Here is a 12,034-nt window from a genome sequence, read left to right on the forward strand (position 1 = left end):
ACTAGTCTTCCTGTCTCCGACTACATCCTATCTTTGTCCCTCCCCCTCCCGACATCAGTCTGAAGAAGGGTCTCGACCCGAAACGTCACTCATTCCTTCTCTCCTGAGATGCTGCCTGACCCGCTGAGTTACCCCAGCATTTTGTGTCTACCTTCAAAGAGAAATATTAATTGGCCAGAGGAAACAGCAAACCAAAGGACTGGGAGAAATTTAGAATTCAACAGAGGAGGACAAAGGGGTTAATTAAGAGGGGGGAAAAAAGCATGAAAGAAAGCTCGTGGGGAATATAAAAACTGACTCTAAAAGCTTCTTTAGATATGTAAAAAGGAAAAGATTAGTGAAGACAAATGTAGGTCCCTTACAACCAGAGACAGGTGAATTTATAATGGAAAACAAGGAAATGGCAGAACAATTAAACGAGTACTTTAGTTCTGTCTTCACTAAGGAAGACACAACCAATCTCCCAGAAATACTAGGGGACCAAGGATCTAGTGGGAGGGAGGCACTGAAGGGAATCCACATTAGTCAGGAAATGGTGTTGGGTAAACTGTTGGGACTGAAGGCAGATAAATCCCCAGGGCCTGATGGTCTGCATCCCAGAGTGCTCAAGGAGGTGGCTCTAGAAATCCTGGATGCATTGGTGATAATTTTCCAATGTTCTATAGACTCTGGATCAGTTCCTGTGAACTGGAGGGTAGCTAATGTAACTCCACTTTTTAAGAAAGGGGGGAAGAGAGAAAAAGGGGAATTATACATCAGTTAGCCTTGCATTGGCAGTGGGGAAGGTGCTTGAGTCGATTATTAAAGATGTAATAGCAGCGCAATTGGAAAGCGGTGACAGGATTGATCAAAGTCAGCATGGATTTATGAAGGGAAAATCATGCTTGACTAATCTTCTGGAATTTTGTAAGGATGTAACAAGTAGAATGGAAAAGGGAGAGCCAGTGGATGTGGTGTATCTGGACTTTCAAAAAGCCTTTGACAAGGTCCCACACAAGAGATCAGTGTGCAAAATTAGAGCACATGGTATTGGCAGTAGGATATTGACATGGATAGACAACTGGTTGGCAGGCAGGAAACAAAGAGTAGGAATTAACGGGTCCTCTTCAGAATGGCAGGCATTGACTCAGGGTGCAGCAAGGCTCAGTGCTGGGACCCCAGTTATTTACAATATATTAACGATTTAGAAGAGGGAATTACGATACGATATGATAAAACTTTATTCATCCCCGGAGGGAAATTGGTCTGCCAACAGTCACATAGAAACATAGAAAATAGGTCCAGGAGTAGGCCATTCGGCCCTTCGAGCCTGCACCGCCATTCAATATGATCATGGCTGATCATCCAGCTCAGTAACCTGTACCTGCCTTCTCTCCATACCCCCTGATCCCTTTAGCAAAAAGGGCCACATCTAACTCCCTCTTAAATATAGCCAATGAACTGGCCTCAACCACCTTCTGTGGCAGAGAATTCCAGACTCACCACTCTTTGTGTGAAGAAATGTTTTCTCATCTCGGTCCTAAAAGACTTCCCCCTTATCCTTAAGCTGTGACCCCTGGTCACAACACACAAGGTACACAAAAACTTGAAATTAAACGTGAAAACAAAAAGAAAAAATCAAGCGACTGTTGGCTGGCTGCCATGTGCACAGCGCCTTCATCGGAACAAATGAACCACCAAACAAACAAACACAGACTTAACCCCTGGACAGAGGATTCTAAATGTAACATCTCCAAGTTTGCGGATGACACAAAGCTGGGTGGTAGTGTGAGCTGTGAGGAGGATGCTATGAGGCTGCAGGGTGACTTGGATAGGTTGGGTGAGTGCGCAGTATAATGTGGATAAATGTGAGGTTATCCACTTTGGTGGCAAGAACAGGAAGGCAGATTATTATCTGAATGGTGCCAGATTAGGAAAAGGGGAGGTGCAAAGAGACCTGGGTGTGCTTGTACAGCAGTCACTGAAAATAAGCATGCAGGTACAGCAGGCATTAAAGAAAGCTAATGGCATGTTGACCTTCACTGCGAGAGGATTTGAGTTTAGGAGCAAAGAGGTCCTACTGCAGTTATACAGGGCCCTGGTGAAAACGCACCTGGAGTATTGTGCGCAATTTTGGTCTCCTAATTTGAGGAAGGACATTATTGCTATTGAGGGAGTACAGCGTAGGTTCGGCAGGTTAATTCCCGGGATGGCGGGACTGACATATGATGAAAGAATAGGTCGACTGGGCTTGTATTCACTGGAATTTCGGAGGAAGAAAGGAGATCTTATAGAAACATTTAAAATTCTTAAAGGATTGGACAGGCTAGATGCAAGAAAAATGTTCTCGATGTTGGGGAACTCCAAAACCAGGGGTCACAGTTTACAAATAAGGGGTAGGCCATTTAGAACTGAGATGAGGAACAACTTAGCTCTTAGGGCTAAAGGAATCAAGGGATATGGGGTAAAAGCAGGAACGGGCTACAGATTTTAGATGATCAGCCATGACCATATTGAATGGCGGTGCTGGCTCGAAGGGCCGAATAGTCTACTCCTGTACCTATTTTTCTGTTTCTAATGGAAATACTCCATTGTTGATTGTGCTTTTGAATGTGCTTTTTGTACGCCAAATATTACAAATGTTTACATAAATTGAAGGTATCTAATTTGAACAGGGTTTCTGAATAGGTCATATTTTGGCACTACAAAAAGAGATTTAAAAAAATATATGCAACCAAACTGAAGGTCAAAAATATTATTTTTATCCATCAGCGTGCAGTTATTGAGTTGACTGGAATCCCTCACCACGTATTCCAACTCTTGCTCTTTTAAAATATAAACAGAAAATGCTGGTTACACTCAAGAGATCAGGTAGTGCCAGTAGAAAAAACAATGTCATAGGTCAATGCTCAATCAAAATACCAAATAGAGATTTATGCAGAGCCACAATGTCAATAGACAATAGGTGCAGGAGTAGGCCATTCGGCCCTTCGAGCCAGCACCACCATTCAATTTGATCATGGCTGATCATCTAGAATCAGTACCCCATTCCTGCCCTCTCCCCATACCCCCTGACTCCGCTATCCTTAAGAGCTCTATCTAACTCTCTCTTGAAAGCATCCAGAGAATTGGCCTCCACTGCCTTCTGAGGCAGAGAATGTCATGGTCAATATTATGGGTACTCTACTTTAAGACAACCATTCAGAGGATGCAGTAGGGATTTATGAGTGTAATATCAGAGATGAGGAATTTCAGGTCTTTGTTCTGTCCACAGAAGTTGCAACTGTTTTCCTTAGACCAGAGAATACCAAGAACATGTCTGAAGAAGGGTCTTGACCCGAAACGTCACCCATTCCTTCTCTCCAGAGATGCTGCCTGACCCGCTGAGTTACTCCAGCATTTTGTGTCTACCCAAGAACACATTTGATAGACCTCTTCAAAATCAAGAAAGATTCTGATTCAAAAAGGCCTGTGTTTATAGTGACGGAAGCATAATGAAAAGGATACATATTCTAGACTGGAAAAAGATGACAAACTAGATTAAAATTAACGAGTTCTGCACAGGGGCACGAGTCCAGTCATCGATGTAGCAGAGAAGGAGTTGGAGGATTGTGCCAGTGTACGTTGGGAATAAGGATTGTTCAACATAACAAAAAGGCAGGCATGGCTTGGGCCCATTCGAGTGCCCCATGCAGAACTAATTTTGCACCTGTACAGAACTCATTGATTTCATTCGCTTCAACTCTAATTAAACCCTCTCCTCAAATTCACCTGGACTATCTCCAACACACCTCTCTCCCCTTTCTTGACCTCTCTGTATCCATCACAGGGGACAGACTATTGACTATAAACCTACCGACTCCCAGTTATCTGGACTACACTTCTGCCCACCCTGCCGCTTGCAAAGATGCTATCCACTATTTTCAATTCATCCATCTCCGCCGCATCTGCTCCCATGATGTGATTTTCCATTCGAGCACATCCATTAGTGGACGTGGATTCCCCTCTCTGCGTTCATAGATGGATCCCTCACCTGTGTCTCCTCTTTGTCCCGTAGTTCTGTACTCGCTCTCCCTACACCCAGATGAAACAAGGATAGGAATTCCCCAGGTCCTCACCTTTCACCCCACTAGGGGTCCAACACATCATCCTCTGACATTTCCAGCACCACCAACGTGATCCCACCATGAGTCACATATTCCCATCTCCACTCCTTTCCGCAGGGATCGTTTGCTCCGCAACTTGTTCACTCAGCCCTTCCCATCGAAACCATCTCCTCCACAGGTACTTTACCCTGCAACCACAGACGTATCACCTGTCCCTATAGCTCCTCCCTCGCCTCCTTCCAGGGAGCCCAGCAGTCTTTCTAAGTGAGACAGAGGTTCACGTGCATCTCCTCTAACCTCATCTGCTGCATCCGGTGTTCCAGATGTGGCCTCCTGTACATCAGTGAGACCAAGCGTAGACTCAGTGACTGAACAGTTGCACTGGGTCAGCTAGGGCCTTCTGGAACTCCCTGATGCTAAACATTTTAACTCCACTTCCCATTCCTATAGTGACTTTTCTGCCTTACTCTCCATTGCCAGAGTGAGGCCACATCCAAGCTGGAGCACCTCCTATTCCACTTGGGCAGTTTGCAAACCAATGGTATGAGCAATGAATTCTCCAATTTTAGGTAATGACCCCACAATAGCCCCCTTCCTCCCCCCCCCCCTTCCCCCTCAAGACTCTCCCCTATTCTTTCTCCTCCATCGCCAATCCATGTTCTCCAGAGATGTCTCCTGACCCACTGAGTTACTCCAGCATTTTGTGTCTTTCCTCAGTAGACCAGCATCTGCAGTTCCTTGTTATTACCTTAAAACTTGGCACTTGACACGTGACATGAGAAAAGTATTGCAACCTCAATGTCACCAAGACCACTAAATGTTTCTGGACAGGCAGCAAAATCCAGGCCATCATGATCATAAATGGCATAAACATGAAACATAACAACAAAGAGAATCTCTTCACTCTTAGAGTCATAGAGTCAGAATCATACACCGATCAACACTACACTATCAAGATTACACCAATCTACACTAGTCCCACCTGCCTGCATTTGCCCCTTATCCCTGTAAACCTATCCTATCCATGTACCTGTTTAAATGTTTCTTAACTGTTGTGATAGTACCTGCCTCAACTAACTCCACCGGCAGCTCGTTCCAAACACCCAGCACACTTTGTATAAAAAAGCTACCCCTCAGATTCCTATTGAATCTAACCCCCCTCACCTTAAACCTGTGGTTTGCGATTCCCCTATTCTGGTCAAAGGACTCTGTGCATTTACCTTATCTATTCTTCTCATGATTTTGTAGAAGATCAACTCTAATTCTCCTGCGCTTCAAGGAATAAAGGCCTAGCCTGCTCAACTTCTCCCTCTACCTCAAGCCTTTGAGTCCTGGCAACAATCTTCTCTCCACCTTTTCCAGCTTGACAACTTTTTCCTATAACAAAGTGACCATAACTGAACATAATACTGTAAATATGGCTTCACCAACATCTTATATAATTGCAACATGACCTCCCAACTTCTATACTCAGTACTCTGACTGAGGGCCAATATGCCGAATGACTTTTTGACCATCCTTTCTACCTGTGACGCCACTTTCAAAGAACCATGTACCTGTACTCTTAGATTCCTCTGCTCTACAACACTCCCCAGAGCCCTATCATTCACTGTGTAGGTCCTACCCTTGTTAGCCTTCCCAAAATGCAACACCTCAGATTTCTCTAGATTAAATTCCATCAACCATTCTTCAGCCCACCTGCCCAAACGATCAAGATCCTGATGTAATTTTTGACAACCATCTCACTATCTACAATACCATCCACTTTAATGTAATCTGCAAACTTGCTAATCTTGTCATGCATATTTTCATCCAAGTCATTGTCAAGTCAAGCATCAAACCCTGAGGCACACCACTAGTCACAGGCCTCCAGTCCAAAAAAACAACCTTCCACCATCACCCACTGCTTCCTTCCTTGAAGCCAATGTTCTATGCATTCAGCTATCTCTCCTTGGTTCCCATGCAATCTAACCTTCCAGAACAGCCTACCATGCAGAACCTTGCCAAATGCCTTGCTGAAATCCATATATACACTCTAAGCTCTACCCTCATCAAATTTGTTTGGTCATATCTTAAAAAACTCAGATTTGTGAGACACGACCTCCCACATACAATACCATGCCGACTATCCATAATTAGCCCAGTCCATCTAAATGCATATTTTATCCCTCAGAATACTCTCTAGCAATTTTCCAACCACAAATGTTAGGCTCACTGGGCTGTAGTACCCAGGCTTTTCCCTGCAGCCATTCTTGAAAAGAGGCACAACATTTGCCAAGTCTTCGGGCACCTCACCTGTATTTAATGACAACTCGTAAATTTCAGCCAGGGCACCTGCAATTTCCTCTCTACCTTCCCACAGTGCCCTTGGATATATCTGATCAGGCTCGGGAGATTTGTCTACATTCATACAAGTCAGGACCTTCAGCACATCGTCGACCGTAACATTGATTGCTCTCAAGACACTTCCATTGACCACCCCAATAGGACCTAAGCCATGTCCTGTGGCTCCACACAGAGTTGACCACATATATTCCTTTGGGATCCCATTCTCTCTCAGCTTACCCATTTTCCCTTTATAAATATAAAATCTTTTGGGATTATCTTTAATGTTATCTGCCAGTCTCCTTTTTGCTCTCCCGATTTCCTTTTTTAGCTTGCTCCTTTCTTGACAGAAACAAAACATCCAACAATTAAAAATGAGCAGTTACATTCTCCAGTTACTCATTCCCTCTGTAGGTCAGTACCTTGCATTGATGAGGCACGACCTCACAAGTGGCAATGACTTTTTAAGCATCTTACCGAGTAGTTGCTTTAAACCTGTGAGCTGGTGCAAATATTAACAAGTCATTCAATCACAGGGAAATGGAAGCCAGACTAAACAATGTTCTCACTCGATATGCTTTCTCAGCTATGAGCAGAAGTCAAAAACAGACTTCTCTGCACCAAACCACTGGAGGAAGCTCCAACAAATATTGCATCTTTACATTCATGTTAATGTCATGACTCAATCTTTAATACAAATTTACTTTTGTAAACAATACCTTCATCGTTAGGGTATAACTGACGTGCTACCATTTGAATGCTCTTTTTATACATGACAAAGCTTATTTGGAAAATAATTCTGTTTCATATGCACAATAGGTAATTTTAACCCCTGGACACAATAATACTATTTCTGGGAAACCTCAGAGTAGAACATAGTTAATTATTAAAACTTAAAATTCAGTATAACACATGTATACATGCATAGAAATTTTCAGCAGAAACAAACAAGGAAAACATCAAATTGTTCATTGGGAAACAAACTGTATATATTTACTTTGCCAAGCTCTAAATTAGAAAGATGATTTGATGTGGCTTTGAATAGAATGCAAATGTAAAACCAATAGCAGACAATTCCAGAGTTTGCTTACAAACGGAAGATATACACAACTAAATCTCTCAAACCCTGCAACTTTGCAAGAAGAACAGATGAATGTTAGGAATGGAAGTAGGCGACTTGGCTGCCTAGGCCTGCTTTGTCAAATAGATCATGGTGGATCTACATCTTAGCAACATTCTCCTGCCTTAGGTTTATCTCAATTGATGCTATTAGTGAATGCAAAAATCAAATTCTGTGTTGAACATTTCATATCTCCAAACATCCACAGTTCTTGCAGCAAGAATTACACAATTCTGAAAATGCATTCTCATTTTGCTCTGAGGACCCCAATTCCATTCCTTCCCAATTCTTCTTAACGGCCAATGAGGGAGAAAACAATTCTGCCATATCTATCTTAAAATTATTTTAACATTTATGCTCATAACATGCCTCCTCATTTTATTTTTACATTGATATGAATGTAACCTCAGATAAGGCAATGTGTTCACACGATTTAACTAAGGTTAAGGCATCATTCTGATTAATCTGCTAAACATCTTTTCATGGACTGCGCATCTTTCCTTCTCTACAGTGCTGCAATTAGAATCTACCAGTTAGATGGCTCCTGACCAAGGGTTTGTAATAAATGCGAAAGCTTCCTTTCCTGAGTATTCTGCCCTTTTTGGATTAGTATGTAAGAAAATTAAGTAAAGTTCGACTTATTCCATCAAAAATTGATATTCCAGTCATGCATTTCCCCACATGTTCTCTACATGAAGGTGAGAGAGGAAATATTTAAAAGGGACCTTTAGGGCAACCCTTTCCACACAGAGGGTGGTGAATGTATAGAACGAGCTGTCAAAGGTTGCAATCTTTTAAACTATGTTAACAAGTCAATCACAAGCAAATGGGACTAGTTCAGAGGGACATCTGGGTCAGCATGGAGGGCTGAAGAGGCCCGGTTCCATGCTGTGCAACCCTACACTCTGCATTCCTATTGACACGCATGTCCACCATTTTTACATCTCTCAGTCCAAATGACGAACCAGTTTCAACCATTTCAGCATTACATCCGGTGGCGCAGAGGAGGCCATGGTGGCACAGCGGTAGAGCTGCTGCCTTACAGCGCTGGAGACCCGGGTTCGATCCTGACTATGGGTGCTGTCTGTACGGAGTTTGTACGTTCTCCCCGTGACTGCGTGGGTTCTCTCTGAGATCTTCGGTTTCCTCCACACTCCAAAGACGTACAGGTATGTAGGTTCATTGGCTAGGTGTACGTGTAAATTCTCCCCAGAGTGTGTAGGACAGTATTAATGTGCGGGGATCGCTGGTCGATGCGGACTCGGTAGGCCGAAGGGTCTGTTTCCGCGTGTATCTCTAAACTATAAACTAAACGCTACTTTGTTGCTTAAGCGTTTGCAGAATGGTAAGAACTTTAGGCAAAAAATAGGAGAAAATTCAAAACTAAGCTTCCTATCAAGATTGATAACCAATTGTTAGTGAAAGAAAGTGTCAAGCATTACAGTTAAAATAGAAATCATCCATTGAAAGGGGACATTTAAATAAAATGCAAATATAGATATAAATCAACTTAAAAAATTACCGATTTTCTCCTGCTTCATCAGTCTAAAGGAAACAGTTGAAGTTCCGCTGCCGCCTGATTTGGTGGTTACAATGATGTCACCCTTATCATTTTTTGCTGGGCCAACTCGACAGACTATTTTACTCGCAGACATCCATTCTGCAGTCAGCAAACAGTTGTGTCCACAAATTGACAGTCCTTTGAAAATAAATTAAAATTTGAGCCATTCATTTGAAAATATTGCTAACATATGAAGGCTTACATACATAATACAAGAGTTACAAGGAAGTTTCAGACAGAAAGTTAGCCTAAGGATTCGGAAAGTATCATGATTTGTGAAAATTAAATAAGGTTTTTAAAATCACAGAAATCACATTTTGCTGCCCTCACACACATACACACTACAGAGGTACTATCTATCTCTGATGTACCTCGGACTATCCTTGACCGGACTTTGCTGGCTTTGCCTTGCACTAAACGTTATTCCCTTATCATGTATCTATACACTGTAAATGGATTGATTGTATTCATGTATTGTCTTTCTGCTGACTGGTTAGCATGCAACAAAAACGCTTTTCACTGTCCCTCAGTACACATTACAATAAACTAAACTGTACATGTTAATTAACAACTGAAATGCAATAGCAAACAATTTTCAGAACTTGAAATCTTGCGTCAGAAATTATTTACAAGTAGTTATGACACTGGAAGTAAAGTGACACTTTCATGTCATCACAAAAAAATCCCAAAATACAATTATTAATTAGATGGTGTAAAAGGAATAATGGAGTCATAGCTACTACTTGTTGAACAACAGACCAAGGGTTTAGATCATAATATGCTTAAGTCCCCAGATAATATCATGTCACCACAGAAAAGCAATAAACAAAAGTTAGGTGGTAGTTCACTAAGGGGAAAATCATTATCAGGTAAAAAGTGTGAGCTTGGTATTCCATGGTCTGTGTGCCTCAGTATCTACACCACCTACAGTGCCCTCCATAATGTTTGGGACAAAGACCAGTCATTTATTTAATTGCCTCTGTACTCCGCAATTTGAGATTTGTAATAGAAAAAAAATCACACGTGGTTAAAGTGCACATTGTCAGATTTTATTTAAAATAATTAAATAAAGGGTCTTTGTCCCAAACATTATGGAGGGCACTGTAGGTTTAAGGTGAAGGGGAAAAGATTTAAGAGGAATCTGAAGGGTAACCTTTTCAAACAAAGTGTGGTGACTGTATGGAACAAGCTACCAGAGGAGGTAGTTGAGGCTGGGACTATCCCAACGTTTAAGAAGAAGTTAGACAGGTACATGGATAGGATAGGTTTGGAGGGATGACCAAACACAGGCAGGTGGGACAAGTGTAGCTGGGACATGTTGGCCGGTGTGGGCAAGTTGGGCCAAAGGGCCTGTTTCCACACTATGACTAACTTGGGGTCCAAATATTCTAGTACAATTATATTACAGTCTACTTTACCTATTAACACTGGTTGAGTGGGTGTTTTGAAATTACAGTGCATTTGGCTTTTCAGTTTTAACCTGAAGGAAACAAAGGGAATTCCAAGATCGCATGTTAAACAAATGACCTTTGAAGGATTATTAGATAACTATCCAGGGATGTGAAGGGAAGCCATTGCTGGAGATGTCTGGTTTGCAATCAGATATGCAAGAGAAAAATTAACATGGTACATTTAGCAATTAACAGTTCTGCCCAGGAAATGAAAGCCAAGAAACTTGGTTTTCAATTATCTTGTGCTGATTAAGTATCCAAGACACTTCTACTGTTGTGCCAGTAAAGTCGGAGCACAAATCTTTCCTTTGTCTAAAGGTTTCCATATGGACACAATTCTATAACTTCCATCCTGCTGTTATGCAGAGAAAACTGCAGCCATTGATATGTTGTATGACAATTATTACACAGTGCATAAAAATATTTTAATATTATCAACTTTAACTTATGAAATTGCTTTCACTGCACACAATCAAACGTTCTTACCTATAAGATCTGTGGCTCCTGTTCCCAGATTTTCTCCTCTGATTGTTACCTTTGTCCATGGAAATCCTTCATTTGGAGAGATCCCCGTGACAAGTGGCGGTTGCCGTGCTCGAGACATAATCAGTCTTCAATTATGGCTCACAATATTCCAAGGTAGAACAAGCTGCAAAATACATTGGAAAATAGATAGCTAATGAGTGTCTTCTATTTTTGTTCCATGGGAAATAGGTAAGAGTAGCACCGAGATTGCATAATAAACATAATTTTTTTTAAACTTGATGAGGGCTTTCTAGAGTTACATATTCAACAAACATATTCTGATTTCAGTTTACTTATTATGAAAGGTTTCATAAATATACTACTACCAAATGTACGGATAATTTAATTGCATGTTTTTACTCATCCTTGATCATTGTAAACAGAGCCAAAAAAAAATAAGTTGAAACTTAACAGCACTGCGCAAAACCTGAACTTTTATTATACTGTTCTTGTGTTTACAGTTAGGAACAGCAAATTGAACGGACAGAAATCACCACCCAATACTAAAACCAAATATTCTTCTGCAGTGTACCGAACGCTTAATTGCTGAACAGAAAATGCATTAAATATTTCCTCTTGCCCTTGGTCAACAAACATCCCTGCTAATCTAAGTGATGTTGTTAGTACTTTACTCGGAAAGCAAAAGATTACAAACTCACAACATTTAATCACATTTTATTTGTGAAATGTCTGTTTTACTCATGCAAGTTGCAAAGGAAACTACCCTTACAATACTGACTTTGAACATTTGTTTGGGCTTATCAGAAATAATTTTGCATAATGAAAAAAAAGACATGAGCATGAGAAAAAGAAAAAACTAGAGCCCATATTTACTATTGGATCATTAAAGAGATGTATTTGTATGGACCTATAGGTATAATTTTTGACTATGGTTTTTTTCTAATTGTTTTTTTTAAATTATGTAGAGAAAACAACTCATGAATGACAAAGTATTTTCAATAATTCA

The 12,034-nt window shown here is 41.1% G+C and overlaps 1 protein-coding gene across 3 annotated transcripts in view; it reads right to left on the minus strand.

Moving 5' to 3' along the window:
- Positions 1–12,034, minus strand: part of exoc2 (exocyst complex component 2) — a 224,901-nt gene that overhangs the window by 155,628 nt on the left and 57,239 nt on the right. For all 3 annotated transcript variants that reach the window (XM_078427408.1, XM_078427419.1, XM_078427412.1), the window contains exons 2-3: positions 11,029–11,191; positions 9,053–9,229 (exon numbers count right to left, since the gene is read on the minus strand). In XM_078427408.1, coding sequence (XP_078283534.1) covers positions 9,053–9,229; positions 11,029–11,146 — 295 coding nt within the window. In that variant the 5' untranslated portion in view covers positions 11,147–11,191. The remainder of the gene's footprint in view (positions 1–9,052; positions 9,230–11,028; positions 11,192–12,034) is intronic.

The sequence above is a fragment of the Rhinoraja longicauda genome, chromosome 2 (genome assembly GCF_053455715.1).
Source record: "Rhinoraja longicauda isolate Sanriku21f chromosome 2, sRhiLon1.1, whole genome shotgun sequence".
In the NCBI taxonomy this organism is placed as follows: Eukaryota; Metazoa; Chordata; class Chondrichthyes; order Rajiformes; family Arhynchobatidae; genus Rhinoraja; species Rhinoraja longicauda.